The sequence below is a fragment of the Melitaea cinxia genome, chromosome 15, assembly GCF_905220565.1.
Source record: "Melitaea cinxia chromosome 15, ilMelCinx1.1, whole genome shotgun sequence".
Lineage (NCBI taxonomy): Eukaryota > Metazoa > Arthropoda > Insecta > Lepidoptera > Nymphalidae > Melitaea > Melitaea cinxia.
The window spans coordinates 981,253-1,001,689 of NC_059408.1; the positions used below are offsets into that span (position 1 = coordinate 981,253).

At 33.3% G+C, this 20,437-nt stretch overlaps 1 protein-coding gene across 1 annotated transcript; it reads left to right on the forward strand.

The window, feature by feature from the left end:
• Positions 1-611: 611 nt before the first annotated feature.
• LOC123660444 lies at positions 612-8,056 on the forward strand. The gene is made up of 3 exons (XM_045595525.1): positions 612-906; positions 2,095-6,796; positions 6,975-8,056. The coding sequence occupies exons 1-3, from the start codon at positions 702-704 to the stop codon at positions 7,990-7,992; spliced, it is 5,925 nt and encodes a 1,974-aa protein (XP_045451481.1). The 5' UTR covers positions 612-701; the 3' UTR covers positions 7,993-8,056.
• Positions 8,057-20,437: the final 12,381 nt, after the last annotated feature.

Genomic DNA, 20,437 nt, shown 5'->3' on the forward strand with positions numbered 1-20,437 from the left:
ATATTTTCGAAGATATTACAGATTTAAAAATTGCGGTACGTAGCGTTTGCGGCGATTCTGGCCGGCAGTAATGAATAAATCAAAACTACTGGGTCGATTTTAATCATTTTTTCAGTGAATGACATAGGCTAAAATTATATTTTATACCCGTGCGAAGCCGGAGCGGGTTGCTAGTTTTTGTATAAGCTTCTTGGTTATTTCACAAACTTCAAGCAGTGCTGTCAACTTTGGGGATATTCCCCTAAATTTAGGGATATTTTGCAAATAGCGGGAAAGTTTTAGGGGATAAAAAATTTTAGGGTATTTTTTGGGAATTTTTAATTCGTCAGAACGCTATATATTTTTATATAAAAAAACCAATGAAAATAATTCCTCAATAATCCATTTTTAAAAGAACGTTTAATGAATGTAGTAAAGCAAAGCATACAAAATAATTTATTTTCTATTTTAAAACTGTTTCAAAAATAAAAACGAATAAAAAAATATTCTGATTGATTTTTAAATAATTTCAATTTTAGGTTTAGGGGGTTTTGTTTTTAATTTAAAGACTTTTGTTAAATGATTTGGGGAAAAAAAATTTCAAGAGTTGACAGCACTGACAGTTTATGTCAAAACAAACACACGTGTGATACTGTAGTCTCGCACTTAACATTATTCTATTATAAATATTTTATAAATGATTTTGTAATTTATAAATCAAAATGGGTAAGAGAAAATACGAAAGTGAGTCCAACGAAGTGAGTAAAAAGAGCAAAAATGATAGTGAAATAGCTGATACGGAGTGTGATACGGAACAACCTCAAAATGAAAATAGTAAAACTGTAAATACAAAATCGTTAAAATCTAATTTGTTCGATATTAAGCATTTTAGGAAGGAGTTAGCTGAAAAGCAAGGCCAAACAATGGGTATGTATATTATTTTGTATTATATATTCACGTTTACATACAACACACGCTTCAGCCTGTAATATGCTCACTACTGGGCATATTACAGACTTTCCCCATGTAGGAGAAGGATCAGAGCATAATCCACCACGCTGCTCCAATGCGAGTTGGTGGATATATTCCCTACTATGAGTAACGATCGCCATCAGGTGTACATGATAACAACCGGGACCGACGGCTTAACGTGCTCTCCGAGGCACGGTGGGGAGACCCACTAAGACTGCACAAACACCCAGACCACAGCAAACACCTGTATGGCCAATATAAATGTTTGTTATGTGTGGGGATCGAACCCGCAACCGCCAGCGCAACAGGTACAATCCATGGCTGTGACCGCTGCGCCAACGTGACGTCACATACAATACGTTTATTGTTTTTTGAGGTCCCTATATTAATCTATAATTAATATTATAAAGAGGTAAAGTTTCTTACTTTGTTAGTTTGTAGGGGGTAATAAAATAACGTGATAAGCACCCGAACAAATGCAAATTTAAATATGAAAAGTGACCGCATTAGCTTAAAACAATACATGTACATATTAGTATTTTAGTAATAACACATGCTAAAATTTGTCACAAATGTGTACAATTTTTGATTGAAATTTCGTCTTCTTTATCTGTGATAATGCAAAATTAAATCATCTTAATATATATAAATTAGGCGCCACGCTATTTGTCCGCAAGACTCCTAACACACTGTGTGTAATTTGATTCAATTTGAAAGATAGGCTATATTTTATTAACTATATGTTATTATTATATTCAAGAAAGAAATAAGGCGATACGAAGTTGACCAAGTCACCTAGCAATATATATGTATATACAGTTATTTTCATGGCACTATATAGAAGTTTGAATTCAATAAATAATATAGATAAATGAGAAATTTTTTTCAAAAAAATCTATGAATCCATTGTTAATATCTGTTGTATGTATTGTTTACTTTGATTTATATTTAAAATGGGATCTTTACCCTGTTTGTTGTTGGTCATTTTGATTTTCTGACATCCTGGCACTATAGGAAAGCACCATGTTCCCCATGGTGCGAGACATGGTTAATATGTAATTCGTAGTGTTAGTGGCCATGAATGCTTAAAAACCTACATTACTTACTTCTATTCAATTAAAATTTTTTTTTTTAATGTTTCAGCTTTGACGCAGTTCCTCCAAGTTTGCCTTAACCCTGACAGTGATGAAGATTACATGTTGAAATATTTGAAGATTGGAGGCAATTCTCATGAGATATTACGGCAAATCACACAAGACAACAAAAAGAACTTGACACTAGCGACACCTACTTTCCATCTATTCCACTTAATAATACTAAAGGTGCAGTCCTCGCTACCTCATATGATAAATATAACTGAGGAGGCTTGTCGGTTCTTCCTTAACACTTTTGTACCAACAATTGAAGTGATGATTAGTGAAAATTCAGGTCCAAAGCACAGAAAAGTTGTCTTAAACCTACTGACGTCAATGGTGACATTGAACTCGGAATTAGGAGTAGAAATCCTTAACCAATTGCCGTTGACTCCAAAAAACTTACAGCACCTTGTCGAAAAAGCAAATTATAAAGAAAAGGACAATGTTAGAACAGCGTTCGTACATTTCATGACGTCATTCCTGGTCGATGGTCACTTGCCTCTAATAAAAGCTTTACTTGAAAAGCAAGGATTATTGTCATTGATTATACCAGGTCTAGTTCAAGATGAAGCAGATGCCGTGTTGATGTTTTTAAATATATTAAAAAAGAATGTTATTGATAATGCGTTAATATCAAAAACATTGAAATTAAAAACATTTAGTCACCAAGTTTTGCATAGCATGTTCAGACTATTTACTTGGAAGGGACCTCCAGAGTTAAATGAAAATAAAGATGAATCTAGAAATGAGATAATAACGTTGCTAACTAATATAGTTTTGACGTTATTTACCTCTCATAAACAAGGAATTTACTTTCTGGATCCAACAGTAGGGACGAGTGACGCAAATAAGAATCAAAATCTTTACAAAGCTCTACAATCATTAAAACGCCCCTGGGATAATGAATATCAATGTGAAGTCGTTCTTCAGATAGTTTACAAGTGTCCCGATCTTCACAGGGCATTGATTAATGTTATCGAGCAGAGCTTTCAACCCCAACATTCACCAATTTGGGAGAAAGCTACGGATTTTGTTGTAAAACTTCTAGATAAATTAAAACCAGAGGAAATGATCACAAGATTGAACAATCTCAATCCTCAGCAGATGGCAAATTTTGTAAGATTTGTCACATTACCTGTCCCATTATTGAAATTAATGAACACAGGTATAGGCAAGGATCAGACAATCTCATTATATTGTATTAAAGTTCTTGTAAAAATGTTGCAAACGTTAAAAAAGTACATGCAGATATTAGAACTCAATGATTCTGACGCAAGGATTACAGAACTGAAAAATAAGTTAGAAATTTTTTTACCCAAACATATGCCAGCTCCAAATGTTGTCGTAGCATTGATTAATGATATCATTGATGAAAAAGCTACCGTGGAAGAGAAACAAGATTACAAATTACCAGTGATTAATAAAGCTGATTCACTTTTGACATTAATAGAGTTATTGCTGCTATACAATTACCTTTACCCGGCTTCTATTGAAGCAATTGAAGGCACTATTGATATGAAGAAAATTCTCCAGGTCTCCACCACACTATCAACTGGTCATATATCTCTTTTAAAATTAAAAATAGTCTCTCTTTGGCTTACACTAGACAGCTCAGTTTCAACGCTACAAAACCCGATGTTCAAAGACTTATTTTTAATAATGTTAGATGTATTTACAAGTGATGGTGATGAAACTTGGATGGAAGCAAAAGATACATTGCATATATTTTTTAAAAATACTGAAATATTTGAAGCTGATGAGGACGAAATTCATTTAATGCTGTACACACTGAGAAACAGTAAAGTTAACCCAGCATCCTTAATAGGAGATGTAATCGAACATGTGCTGGCTAAAGGACCTGAAATAACTGAATATGTAAAGAATCAAATGGTTAATTTTCAGGTTCCTAATGAGAATAGCGTAACAAATTTAGATAAACTATTCAATGATTTGATGCATGGTAAAAATACAGAAGATAGCACCTTCCTTGAAAACAAAATACCCTCTGCGTTTATTGTAGGATGTATGCAGTTCATACAAAGTAACAAAGAAGCTAAAAAGCAAATGAAATCTTTTCTCTGTCTGTATGTAGTTAACTTGCTACATAATAATTGCTCGCCAGAGCTCACGGAGGTTCTTATAGGGGATTCTAAGTTAGATGTTAGAAGTTATGTCGCTGATTGGATGGTCAATCCTATTTCGATCCCTGAAACTACAAGTAATGATGAAACTTTAAAAAATATCTCGAAGTCTATAATTAATAACGAGGATATTCCTTTGATGGAGATATTTCCAGCGTTAATTGAATCATCAAACGAATATGATTTAAGTGTGATAGGTGTTACATACAGAATAGATGTCACAAAACATGTAAATAGCTCCGATTTATACATATGGGCAAAATATTTAATGTTTTGTATAGTGAGATTGACGAGCATGGATAAGTTTTTACAAGTACAGAAAGACAAAATTTTGAATTATTTCAAGATTATTATTTCACTAGGCAAACGAAACCTTATGTTGAATACTTGCAGAAGTATCCTTCTAAACATGTACAAGAATGCGCATTTCCTTAAAATATACCAACCTATAGACTTGAATAAAAACGCATCAAATGTTTTGGCTACAGAATTACTAGTCGATATTATAGAAAAAAACAGAGACATAATAAATTATCTGAATAAAAAACACTTTATCTTGAAATCGTATCAACGTAAAAATTTGAATGAAATATATAAATGTTTTATAAAGATTAAAAAACGAAAGAACGTTAACAGTGAACTGACTATTAGAGTATTAGAAAAGGTTGGTTTAGCGGAAAGCGATGACATGCAAGTTTTCAACCATATATTTTCCGTAGATCCAAAATTTTGCTATAAAGAAGACAAGGAACCAAGTTTAATATTGGATTTATTACGAGTGTTAATAAACAACTATTCCAATTCAGTTTCTACAGATTTATCTCAAGAATTGTTAAAGAAATCCATGGATTTATATGTAAAATTGTTAACCTTAAAAGAAACTACACCCAATTTAACAAACTTAGAAGAAACATTGGTGAAATTTTTCGAAAATAAGCCTCATCAAGTAATTTACGTTACTGAGGAACAATTTAAACACTTTTTCAATGCCAATACAGTAAGGAAATCAACGTCGAATTTAGCTCATACAATTTTAAAATACAATAACAAACTCTGTAATATTTTTGCAGAAGAATTAAATAGAGATGAAATACTAAGTCAGAGGGAGATAACTTTGCCACTAGGTAACGCTATAATAAATCACAGCCAATACTTTTTAGGAAATAAAGATATTCTTACCAATATTTATAATGAATATAAGTCAAATATTATAAAATTTTGTGAAAAACCGCACAAAGCTGGTCAAGTGTATTTAAAATCTTGGAGATTTATTAAAAAACTCGTAATTGAATGTATGGAGGTAAACGATTGCAAGAAACTATTTTCCAAAAGTCATAAATTCGAAATAGTTGATTTTAGTCATATTAATTTGATTCAAACTGTGTTTTTGAAGATTTGCATTTCAAAAGATGAACTAAAAACCGAACATTTCGTAAATTACTTTTTGTCTATGTTAAACACAACGACGCTAGCTGTAAAGGAGAATAAGGATACGAATATTATTAATGCTTTAGTATTTAATATATACCAGGTGATATCAGTGTGTCAAAAGAACGAAAATTTCCAAACAGATAAAAAAGAACAATTCAAAAAGTTAACCGAAAGTGCAATTTGGCAAAACTTCTGCAAAGTCGTCCTCAAAGAGTCCTTGAAAATCAGAACAGCTGATCAAGAGAATGTAAGTGGACCAAAGCTTCTATCGTTATTATCGTCCCTTGTAAAATTGTGTTACCCAAGTAATCATGAAGATATAGTGATGCTTTTTGACATGGTAACCTCACATTCGGAGTTCCTTAACGTGATGCTCAGTTATCATAGTCCAAACATAAAGTCGCGTTTGTTAGAATTTCTATTCGTCCTAATGTCAACGAATAAATCCGTTATGAAGACACCACAGATACCTGTGTATTTGAGCGCGTACCATGCCACAATGAACCCAAGTGACAGGCTTATCTTAAAAATTCTCCAGTTTTACGAAATAAACGAATTACCAGTAAACGAGTATAAGCCCTACATCTGGGGTGATTCAGCCGCTAATCATTATGCAATAAGAAAAAACAGAACATCAACATTATGGAGTCATCCAACACCTAACCAAGTTATGAATTTATTGGATAAAGAAATTATAGAGAAAACTGTTAGATTGTTTCCGGTTAATCAAAAATTGGAATACAATTACGAATTACCTCACCTATATTGTAATAGTTCAATAAAGAGTTATATAGAAAAAAAAGCATGCGACATCAAAGCTAAAGCTAAAGATAATGAAGAAAACCTTAAAGACTTGTTACTACAAGATGAATACAACAGAATATTCGCTATGGTGAAACAAACAGACGTTGTATCAGTATCGCATAATAAAGATGACGAAGGAATTTACGACGCTTGTTTCTTGTTTCCTCTGTTGAGTCACCTCTTGGCTCCAGGTTCTGTGGCGTCATGTTTCAAACTGTTAAGGACTGGTCTCTTGTCTGTTCCTGTGATGGGGCTGAGTTCCCACTGTCCTTTGATGCGAGCGGCAGCGTATCACGTTCTGCACAGGTTCTGCTTGTTATTGGAGACGGAAACGTGAGTTATCTTAATTTTTTAATTAGTTAGAAATATTGTTATTGTTTGCATTGTAGTATATGTTGATCATTACTTTGTAAGATTTCGAATAGCTTTTAACTTTATATAGCAAAAGTCAAACATTAAGTGTAACCTACCTTGCCATTGAAATTAACTATTTAATTGTATTTGTTTTCAGGAAACACAAAAATGATAAAATTTTGCTCATGGATTTTGTGACTACATTGCGTCAAAGTTTATCCACCGCTATTGATTCCGCAGCTAACGAAGGAGAATTGAAGGACATTAAAAATCCAAAATTACCCGCAATCGGCGCTTTATACTTGGCGAGAGTTCTGTTAGTGGTCACTTCACCGTCCGAACCTCTGTACAAACCAGTCAACAATTTCCTAATAGCAAAACAATTTGTAGATTTTACCGTCGTACCAGATTTTCTAAGTCTGTTTCATGATAGCGACGTTGAAGCGGTAGATAGACGGAATTGGATATTAGACATTATAAGAGATGGAACAAAAACCATGTTAGATATTAATGTTGTGTTCAAAACTATGTGTCTTAAAATGATAATGGACTTTTATAATACAGTTTTATGTGATAGGAAGACAAAGGTAAAAATTTTAGGGGCGCTAAATTCTATCGTTTCAGTGCCAAGGGCTTTCGAAATTTTGGTCGAGGCCTACGGTTTTATGTCCTGGTTGCATTATGTTGTACGTAATATTAAAAAAGACGAAAAAGCTATTGTTAAAGAAATGTTTGTATTGATAAGAAACATGATTCATAGTTTGGGTATAAATCTTTTTGCCAAATATTGTTCTAAATTCAACGCGACTAGCAACATTCAAAGTTTATGTGATTTCAAAGTTAAAAGTGATCTGGAGTACGAAATGTTGAGCATTTTGTACGAACTGTTACCTCACACGGAATTTTTAGACCATGATGATATACTTTCATATATCAAAATTTATAATTTAATTACAAAAAGGACTATTAAGTTCATGACTAAAAAGCAGACACATAACATTGTGACAAAGTGCAGCGAATATTGTAAGAACAACGAAAGTGTCAAATTAATAAATAAGGCGGTAGTTTTAAATAATTCGTTAATTTTAAATAGTAAAATTATTACTAACGAAGTTATTCCTGAGAGCAATCTAATCGAAGAGCTCGTGAATCTTGTACAAACGTATGTCACATAAATGTATAAAAGATTATATTAAGAATATTAAAATATTAATAAAATATATACTTAAGTTAAATTTATTTTGTGTTTTATTACATTTTGTTCCTTTTTTTACGTGGAAAAAATCCATCATGGATACGACTGGCGCCGAAGGGTTATGTCAGACTCCTACTGACTAAAAAACCACCCCGTGTGAGCAGTCGTCCTGACGCAATCAATCTTAAAATTAATTTTGTATACTGTAGAAGTCGTTGTTTACTACACAGACACTATGTTTGTATTCTATATTAGCTGGATTTGGATATGGATTTTACTCCACCGTACAAGATAATCGTGTCATGATGTCTACAATAAAAGGTACAAGTTAATTAATATATGGATGTGGATCGAGTGATGCTAATTTTAAACTATTTATCTAGATCAAGAATAGCTTTTTCAATTGTATGTGTCCGGATTAAACATACACACTAATAAACATTTGTAAATGTAACTTTCTTTCTTTCTAAATGTGTCTAGATAAGTTTATTATTTTTAGTTCCTCGATGACGCCTGGATGGCGTTAGATTTATGTAAATTTCTGAATCGCGCGATGGTTTGGTTATGTCAGAAAGTATAAGTTATTTAAGAATTATTATTTTGAGAATCTCTCTCATATAAACGCTTACATTGTGTGTCGCCTGGGTGGGCGAGGTGGTGTCGCGCTAGCATTCGCCACCTCGCCCCGGCGATTACATTTTGGTTCTACCTTAGGTGACTGGATGACTTTCAAATTTAAGTATATAATTATGTTAATTGCCTGTTTCACGATTTGTGGATAACACTATTTGACGAATGAAAATACAAATAAACTGACAGCGGGAAGTAGAATAGGCCAGTAGGGCTGTTCCTCCTCAATAAACTGCTTTCACAATTGTGGATAACACTTATTGACGGATGACAATACAAATAAACTTTGACAGCGGGAAGTAAACTAGGCCAGTAGGGCCTGTTCCTCCTCAATAAACTGCAACTTTAAGGTTAATAAACATTTTTTAATATCATATCAAAAATTGACCGGTCCAGCGGGGTTCGAACCCGCGTCACCGACTGACCGTGTCGGCGCTCTAGCCAATTAAGCTATGGAACGATGTACCCACTGGATCGAAACTTTTGATATGATAATTTTTATATTCGGTTTAAGCGAACCATGGTTTGATATGATATTCAAAAATGTTTAGAATCCCAAGTGTGGGTAACACAAAAATAAAAATTGTAGATGTTATTATTTTACATCCAGTCAACCATTATAAGTTCTGTCATATACCTACCTACTTGCATGAAATTCAGAGGCACTAAACTATAATATACATAACTTGAGGTGATCAACGTAAATAGCCTAAATTGATTGTTATAGGCTATGGTCATTATTTGTACCTACTACATACATAATAACATTTATTTTCATTTTTTTTATGGATACATAATATAAAATTAATCTCAGAATAAAGTTAGCAAAAGAACGCACCTACTATACTTACAACAACCTACTATACTATATACCTACTATACTACTATACTTAATATACATAAAATAAAAAAAAAATAAAAAACAATGTTGTTCTCCTGATATAAGTATTTTGGAAAAGCTTGTAAAAACATCGTTAGGCGCCAGTTATATCACGTCAGAGCACTATAACTAAAGAGAAAGAGATATATGTACATAATTTGTATAATACCTAGGTCACGTAAATAATAAAATTTAATTAAAATTAATTTGCACATACACAAATTTCTCCGAATTCTCACTTATAACCTGAAATGAATGTCGCCCTAGGGACTATAACTCCTCTTATATTAAAACTGGTCTGGTTAAGGATATGAGATCGAGGTAATGAAGATGAAGCCTCCACGTCTGAATATGTTGCAACGTATATAAATACAAGATAACCCTGTGGTTTTGCTCACGCTGACCTTCTAGACATACGACTACAGTGATCATTATTGGTAAATTCAAAGTATGGCCGAATTTTCGGGAGGCATTGAGATTATAACAAATCAAAATATTAAAACCGGCCAAGTGCGAGACGGACTCGCGCACGAAGGGTTTCATACCATTGACTAGGTAAAAGTAGGTACACAAATTTCATACTGTAACTAGCTCACCTTGCTTCTTGACGTTGTTGCTACCCGAGCGATCGTTGCCTAGCCGCGCGCTGCGCCGTCTGCGCTCCCGCAACAGTTTACAAACTAAATATAAAAAAAAATTAAAATAATAACAGTTGTGTTTTGTGCCAATTCTTCGCAGAAAAACCTACTCTTCTCAATACCTATAATTAACTACAATTCAAAAATTATTTTGAAGCTATGGTTAAAAAAATATTTTTTAAAACAATAATAAACAAGACGCAGATTTCACTCAATAACACTAACCAATGGCTGGTAAACAAGATAATTCTATTAGTTCGTGACACAAAGATTGAAGAGAATCGTGAAGGAACCGACGTTAGTATACAGCGGCGTGGACTGGGGGCCAGATTATTTACTGTTTTACAATAAATCTCACGTCACGATTTCGTAAAATGTTATGTAGCTTGTCAACTGCACAAGCCTCCCAAAAGAGAAGAGAGCACAGGAAAATAGGAAAAATTTGTACATTTCATATAATAATTTATTTTATAATTTACTATTTAAAATTTATATTAATATTACAAAGTATAAGTTAAGAGTTTTTTTTTTATATTTATTCGCGCTATATTCGTAAAAGATTAAAAAAAAAATTGCATCAGTCAATCTGAAAAATGAAAACGGTTAAAACTTTGATTCATCAACAACCGCTCTGGTGTATTAAAGTGTGTTTAGTCGCCTAAACTCGGGCAGTAGCGGATTCAATTTCCCTTCTGGACGGATGTATATTTCTACAAATATTAGTTTCAAGTTTTTGTGTAGATATGTTTTTTTTTATCTCCTCCTGTGTCTCGGAGAGCACATTAATCTGTCGCTCCCGGTAGTTACCATAAACACTTGAAGGCAATCGTTTCTCTTAGAGAAATTAACCGCTAGTCTTAATTTAAATAAAAAAAAATAAACAATGAAAGTCTTAAATTCTAAGTAATTTCAACATTATTTGCGGCAAAAATGAAGACAGAAAAAAATAATAATTTGGGTTTAGTCTCGATTAATGACTCAAAAAATGTTTTTTTTTTTTTTACAAAATATCACCAAAATGGACAGGACTCAACCTGTTATAGTTTTACTAAAATTAGAGAAAAAATAATCTATCTATAAAACAATGTACAATATCTTCGAACATTAGATAAGTCGAATGTGAAGTAAGAAGTGAACTTATCTTTTATGATAGCGGCTAAAAGCCTTGACAGGTAGGATGTAAAACCTAGTCTAGATTACTAAGATAAGGATACCTACACTAACTCGGTTTCAAGCGCAATGTTAAATAACAGGTTCCCTTACTCCGAACATGGGTTAAATTCTAAAAATACAATAGAACTAACTGACATGGCGAAATTCGTACCAACATACCTTTGTTGGGTCAATATATCGAGTTTTTTAAGTTACTTTTTTTACAAAAATCTTTCATTTTCAAAAATTCAGATTTCAAAAAAGGAGGAGGTAACTCAATTCGACCGTGTATATATATATTTAAAATGTATTTTCGGGGATAACTTCGTCGTTTATGAACCGATTTGGATAATTCTTTTTTTGTTGGAAAGGAGATATTTAAGATGTGGTACCACGATAAGGGAACCAGGATCTAATGATGGAATCCCAGAAAAATCAAAGGAAACCCCTGAAAATCGTAGTGAAGATCTTAATAATCATGATCTTATTTTTTTTCTCTATTTGAAGCCGGTTTTTTTCGTTTGCGAGCAATCACAATTATTAAAATTATTTTTTAAATACATAGATTATTACTAAACTGTGGCTTAAAATTGCACCAGACAACTTATTAATAACAATTATTCAAAGACTAAACGCAGACTAATCCGCAAAAATGTCTGGTACCTTATAACATTGTCATAAAGTTAATTTTATAAATCCACTCGGCACTTAAAAATCGCGACAATATCGCGATACTCTGACATTTTATAAAAACAAAAAATAATTATTATTTCATTAATAAACTAACCGACATTTTGAAAGGTTCTTGTAATATTAATATGGTTATAATCGCTATCGCTCTCCAAGGTGTCGAATGCCAGTTGCGAACCTGTCGACACTGATACGTGAACTCGCAGCACTAATGTCGACTGACAGGCTTTCCGTGTAATGGATGAGATGACGAGGCGATGAATTTTTCTTTTGCATTTGCGTTTTAATGTCTGAGCGTTGGCACTTGGAGTTAAACGATAGCAGAAACCTCTTTTAAAAGCATTGTGAGTAATTTATAATTGAAAAGTGACGAAATGTAATACGAAAGGGTGAGACATTATTATTATTTTTAGGTTAAAAATGATTCTTAGATAATTTAAATAAGTAAAATTTAGACTGATACAATTGCTTAGAAATTAATTATGTTATTTTGATTTATTGATTTACAGTTTTAAGGTCTGTTTCACTACTTGATGATATTTATCTCACACATAAGTTACTGATAGGCGTTGTCAGTAGTGCTAATAAAGTGTAGTTTTATTTAATCAATTAAATCAATTTGATCGATCAGTCGAAGTTCCGAAAAATATAAAAGAAGTGGAGTTTTATTAGTATTTGTGTGGTCTGTGAGTTTAATCAAAAGAAAAAACACACTGTCACTGTGTGTGTGTCAGATAGCTTTATCCGAAATTATTATATTTTTTTTAAATATTACCTTTAATCTTAAAATTAGAAAACTTTATTTTTTATAATGAATACTATAATAATAAATAAGAATTTATTCTATTATGTAAGAATAAATAAATTGAACTCAGCTGAACGACCACAGAACTCATTAGCGGACTCAGTCAACGATTGAAACTATTTTCTGAAATATTATAAGCAATATTTCAGATTATAGAAAGTTATTTTGCGGTGAAACCTATTTAAATTATGGAAAGTATTGATTTTTCCTGTTGTTTATTTAACTTTTTATATACAACCACAGAAGTATTAGGATTTTGTATTTTAAAATTAAATTCAGGTACAGGTACTTTTGATGCGAATGTAAGTTGGAATGTTGATATGTAAATATTTTTTCTTTTATTAAGTGTTCTTAAGTTTGACGTGACAACGGCTAATAAATCGATGACCGCCGGCGGCATCCACGAAAAATTATGACTAATTGTAGGGTTACGCTCATTGTAGCGTTACGCTCAGTGATAGTAATGGAATATATCTTCCACTCGATTGGCCTATGCGTCCGACGAAGTGTTTTGTTATGACGCTGTCACGTTAAACTATCGTCCGTAAACCAACTTACCAGACAACCAGTTTTTTTTTGTGGTTCCATAAATATTACTCTGTTATCTTCACATTTTTTTTAATGAACCATTTCGTCAATTTTTTACTGCGATCTCATTTAAGCGCATTAAAGGTAGTAGGCAGTGAATTTACAGAATACAATCATCCCTACTAATATCATAGATGTGAATATAAGTTTGTTTGCTACGTTTTCACGCGAAAACTACTTAAACGATCATCATGAAACTTTGTAGTTCGTACACATATTCTTGGAGGTATTAGAAGTAGCATATGATACTTTTTATTTAAAAAAATTCAATGCGAGCGAAGCCGCGGCTAAAAGCTAGTTCTCAATATAATAATTAAAATAATGATTCACGATATTATACCAAAATTTATTCCGTTTTTGTTAGAAAAATGTTGTCTAGGTAAACAAATATGCTTTCATGAATCAAATTTATATCTTTATTTTTAAGTATGTTTTACTCTGTTTATATAATATTTTACTTCTTGACTATTTGTCAACCAGATAAGCTAATGTCATAAAAATATACCAGGAGACAAAGCCAGCAAACCAGATTAACTGAGGTAGGGAACAGCAGGAATTTCCTGCTCAAAATATGAAGCAGCTCGACTGGGGTACTACCTCGACCTTACAGAAGATCACAGAAAAATAATACTGTTTTCAAGCAGTATTGTGTTCCTGTTGGTGAGTAAGGTGACCAGAGCTCCTGGGGGGATTGGGGATTGGGTCGGCAACGCGCTTGCGATGCTTCTGGTGTTGCAGACGTCTATAAGCTACGGTAATCGCTTACCATCAGGTGAGCCGTACGCTTGTTTGCCGACCTAAACACATAAAAAAAAACCAGGAGACAAAGTCGTTCGTGAGTGACTATTTAACTACAAAATTTTTTTTAAAAAAAATTGTCCACTTGGTTTATGTTACTCTGTACAGCTTAAGAGACATCTCAATAAGCTTCACCGCAAAGCGATACGGAATAAAGACATCGCGTGCGCCATGTACAAACACTGCAGTAATGTCACGATGTCACGCGACGTCGCTGATGTATTGGTACTGAACACGTAATCATGATGTAATCTGTTCGATAACTATGGGAACTAATTTTGGAATTCGATCGATTTTTCCATGAATTGCGATGAAACAATTTGGAGTGTTGTTATAAGTATAACAAATTTTAATGGTAGTCTACAGATTAACATCATTATAAGAACGTTTTGAGAGCGACACTAAAAATTATGTTTAATAATTAAGTTAACTAGTGGTCACCCAGAGGTCGATATCCGACCATAATTAATAATTAAAATTTAAAAAAAAAAACAAAAAATTATGAAAATAAAGTTACCTTTAAAAAACCTTTAAACATTTTTTTTAAATTTAAACCGTTATAAACCTTTTTTTTTTAATTTTCAATTTGACTACAGACTGACTATCAACAAAAGAGTATAATATGCGTGTGTGTGTGTGTGTGTGTGTGTGTGTGTGTGTGTGTGTGTCAAATACATGGTATTTTTATGCATAATTAAAAAAAAAATAGCATTCTGCACTTCTCTATATAAACTAAGTGTACAAAGTTTCACATTCCTCTATCCGCGCAATTTTCGTATAAAGGGGTACAAAGTTTTTGCTTCACGTCTTTTAATATAAGTAATAATAATAATAATAATCAACATTTATTCATACTCACACACATACATCGATATACAGACAAGACAAAAAATAAAAATCACAACATAACAATTCTATTAAAATATAACAATATAGATATAGACACAGTATACGCACCATTATACCAGAGCGGCCCTCGAAATAATCCTACTTCATTATAAAAAAAATTGCACTATAAATAAATATAAACTTAAACTCAGAAAACAATTTCATATATTTATATTATCGAGAAATTTATTTTCTACGATAAATAAATATCGATATACGGCTAATCGCAACGATCGGATAGCTCGTGATGCGCCTTTTAGGGTAGCTTCGGCCGGGTATTGAACCCGGTCCATCGACGAAGTTGTAATTAAGTACTCGCTCTTTTGTTTTATGTAGTCACGTTTTTTTTATAAAGGGCTTGACATCTTTACCTTATTTTTATGTTACCTAATATTTAAGTATAGTAAATAAGATGGGTGCATGTTATTTATATGGCAAAATTTTCGCCAACATTTAAATAAATATCAAGTTTTTTTTTTCTGTCGCGTATTTCCCGACCCATAGTATACTTACATAATTATATCACATGATAGTTACGTAACAAAGACTGTGAATATCGGTGAGAAATTCTTGTCAGTAATAAAAGTAAATAAGACAATATATAGATATTTTAATAAATAACTACAAAATTGCTATATATATAGACATACATATATATATTCATTCTCTATAAAAATTATAAAATAAGACTGATTTTTTTTTGTTTTAAATAAATATATAAATAAATATCTTATAAAATTCACACACAGTCGTCTGTTCCTAAGGTAAGCAACTTAATGCTTGTGTGTATAGGTAACAGCCGGCTGATGTAACTAAATATTTTTTTTATAAATATACATGGAAATAATACATATATAAATACAAATAATACACCCAAACTCTAATAAAAATATCGAATAAAAAAATCGAACCCACAACCGTGGAGCAGAAAGCATACAAACTGCTCCAACGGGCTAGTATAGTTTTAAAACATTAACTTATGATTCGAATTGTGTTTTGTTATAAATTAAAAAGTATTTATGAATCTATTTGGACATATCGATACGAATATTAAGAAAATAAAACAATACTTCAAACATACGAATAGATAACCTCCCTTCCTTTAAAGTCGGTTAAAAGGGATCAATTTCCAATAGAAACTCAGTATCTCATAGATAGTATTGCTTAATAGTGTATTCAACAAGCTCACCCCCTGTAACTCGACCCTGAAGCCAGCTAATCTCTTAACAGACAGGTAGATAAACAGACAGATTATCTGTCTAATAGTTAGTATAGTATCATAGGGTTTCGGTATAGCTTACTTTTTAATTATTTATTTATTAGACTGGCTCGTAGGCTCCGTTGGTATTGACAATGTATTTATTTATTTATTAAACTTTATTGCACACACAAAAAATAAGATACATTTTAGAACGATTAGGTACAAAAACAAATAATGTATGCAAAGGCGGCCTTATCGCTTATAGCGATCTCTTCCAGGCAACCTTTAATAAAAGTAGTATAAGAGAAATATGTCGGTAGTAGTGCTGTGTGGCTACGGCACTAAAGAATTTAGTCACCCCCTCTCTTCCCGTGGGTGTCGTAAGAGGCGACTAAGGGATAACAAGGTTCCACAACCACCTTGGAACTTAAGAAGCCGACCGATGGCGGGATAACCATCCAACTGCTGGCTTTGAAATACACAGGCCTAAGACGGGCAGCAGCGTCTTCGGTGCGACAAAGCCAGTACTGCGGTCACCAACCCGCCTGCCCAGCGTGGTGACTATGGGCAAAACACATGAGTTCACGTTATTTTTGGCGTAAACTTGTGGAGGCCTATGTCCAGCAGTGGACTGTATAGGCTGTAATGATGAGTGCGCAATCAACAACGCAAGTTTAACACATATAATTAAATTAATTTACAATACATTTAAACGGTATATACCTACATAAACATATACATTCTGTTCCGAAGTTGCAGGTTCGACATCCGTCTCGAGGGTAGGTGTGTTATTAACCCATATTTTTGAAGTTATACTTCCTTTGGTTATATTTCTTTTGGAAACCGACACCCTGAAGTTAGCTAGTCAACGAAGAAGAAGTTAGCAAAGCTAGTCAATGAAATATAACATTCTTTTCAGTTCAGTTCAGCCTATGGCAGTCCACTGCTGGACGTGGGCCTCCCGAAGTTCGCGCCAGACATTCCGGTTTTCCGCAATCCTCATCCAGCCTACACCGACAATCTTACGTAGATCGTCGGTCCAACGGGCCGGAGGACGTCCCACACTGCGTTTGCCAAGACGCGGTCTCCACTCCAGGACCCGTCTGCTCCAACGGCCATCGGTCCTGCGACACAAATGACCAGCCCACTGCCACTTCAACTTGCTAATTCTGTGGGCTATGTCGGTTACTTTTTTTCTCTTGCGGATTGTCTCAATTCTAATCATCTTTGAGAGAAATCCATTGCACGCTGAGTGACTTTAAGCTTGTGGATTCTCGTCTATAACTTTCTTACGTTGCGTAAAGTACACACACTTTTTTATGTACCTATGTTACCTCATTTTTACTTGGTGTTTTAATTTAACTGAATCTGTTTTTTATTCGAAAGCTTGTCCTTGCCATATGTGTCCGTTTAAATTTAAGTGTGATCCTACGAGTAGTTTTTGAGCTATTCCTAATAATACGTATGAAATAAATTGAAATTGTTTTTTTTTTTTTGGCTTGAGAACGAAGACAATTTGTATAAATCTAATGTTGTGATGATATTCTGTAAATATATTTGAAAAATATAGAAAACGTTTCAAACTTATTTGGACCATGAGATGCTTATTGAGTAAACACAAAATAAATATATTTTTTTTGTTCCCATACATTTGTTAAGACATTAGTTTATACTTTGTTTATTATAAAATATATTATTATAAGAAACCTGGAGTTGATTTAAGGATGACACTTAAGGAGGATATTTTATTTATTAGATTATTTTAATGTCTTATGCGCTAGCTATGATTAGTTACTTACCATGAGACAGATTGTACTATTTTATTTGCACCTTTACACTTTAAAAAAATTAGGAAGGTGTGAGATTAGCCCACCACGTTCCTCCTGTTTTTGTAGGGTATAATTTTCCTACCATTATAGTAAAGTAAAGACAATATAACAAATAAGATCGACGATTTTACGTGGTATCCGAGGCATGGAAGGGATAACCACAGAGACAAATATTTAGACCGGAAACATTATTACAATCACAAACATCCGCTTTTACAGTGATTTGAACCCGTTTCTCGTCCAATCAATGAAACCAATGAAACTTCAAAACAGCGTCAAAGAAAATTAACATAATCAACAAAATTATCAAAAACAAATTTGTCTCCGATTAATCGCTAAACAAGTTAATTAAGCGATAAGTCATTATGTTAAAACGAGTCGCAAATTGAACGGACGATAGAAATATCTCGTATTAATTGATCAATTGAAACTGTTAATTATTTTGTTCGATAGATCTTGTACTGGAACGATTTATGTACACATTAGGTTTAGGGCTGGCGGTACTATAATCTATAATCTATAATCTATAATCTATAATCTATATAAAAGCGAAAGGTCACTCACTCATCACGAAATCTCCGAAACTATTACACCTACAAACTTGAAATTTGGCAGGTAGGTTCCTTATAAGACGTAGGCATCCGCTAAGAACGGATTTTACGAAATTCGACCCCTAAGGGGGTAAAACGGGGGTTGGAAGTTTGTATGAAAGTCCTATGTTTTTGAAGTAAGAGACTTGAAATTTAAAATGTAAGTTCTATAGATGGTGAAAAGGTGTCCAAATAATGTATCTTTAGAAATTTGGGGTTAAAACGGGGGATGGTAGGCTGACCCACTCATCGCGAAATCTCCGAAACTATAATAGTTACAAACTTGAAATTTGGTAGGTAGGTTCCTTATGGGGCGTAAACATCCGCTAATTACTGATTTTACGAAAACCGACTCCTAAGGGGATAAAACGGGGGTCGGAAGTTTGTATGAAAGTCTTTGAAGTAAGAGACTTGAAATTTAAAATATATGCTCTATAGATGGTGAGGAAGTGTCCAAATAATGCACCGTAATCTATATATATAAAAGAGAAAGGTCACTGACTCACTTATCACGAGAACTCAAAAACCTCTGGATGGTCTATCCATCCAGGTTGGACAAAGATAAAGTTTGGCCGGGATGTAGATTATAGTTACCAGACGTCAGCTAAGAACGGATTTTGCGATATTCCATCGCTAAGGGGGTTTAATTGGGGTTGATAGTTTGTATGAAACATATATAGCCTGAAAATAAAACCAAAAATGTGGTGTATAGAGAGGTTTTATAAAAATAACTATTAAATTATACTAAATTGTGCCTTTTAAAAAGTTACTCAGTTTGATAAGCATTTCAAGTGACTGAAATAAAAAAATAATTTGCGTTAAACATGTTAATAGTATGTATGTAGTGTATCTTCATAACCACGAGGACGTAATCGCGGGCAACAGTTAGTGTATTATAAACAAAGTCCCCAAAAGTGTATGTGATCGATTCGCTCAAAATTTACTGAACGGATTTTCATGCGGTTTAACCATTGTAGAGGGCTCCACCATTGGCAAGAGGAAGGTTTACGGAACGGTTAAGCCGATTTTGATGAGAGTTTCACTGGAAGTTTGCCAGCAAAACTTTGTGCCACACTAATTTCAACGCGGACGAAGCCGCGGGCACAGCTAGTATTTGTATATTTTTAGGAAGCTAGTGTAACAACTTTGGATGTAATATACCCGTAACTAAGTAATAATGCTCTCAAATAGTTGTTTTCCTGTGGTGAGTAAGTTGGCCAGATCGCTCCTGGGGAGGGACGGCAACGCGCTTGCTTTGATGCTACTGGGTGTTACAGGCATCTGTAGGCTACGCGTACCATCAGTTAGGGCGTACGTTTGTTTGCCGACGTGGTCGTATAAAAAAAAGATAGTAACTTTACCAATGTGTAGGAAATAATTAATTTGTAAACGTAAATAAACTTAGCAACTAAAGTTATAACCCTAAAGATTACGTGAAAGGCGTGGGCGGTGAATCTGTTTTTATTACAATACAGGTCTCAGTGTCAAGCGATGCGACATAATATTTAAGTTTGTTGTGGGTTCCATTATGACAATGGCCATCAATAATGTTCTAACAAGTTAGGAATTTTCGTGGGAGTTGGTTATTTTTAATGCTTTAGAAATTATATAATGATTAATAGTGAATGTGTGTATATATTTGTTTTCAAATTCATATGTATTGTCATACATTTATGTATTATTATTATTATATATATTTGATTTTTTCATGTCCTTTGTTAGAGGTTGTCAATAAG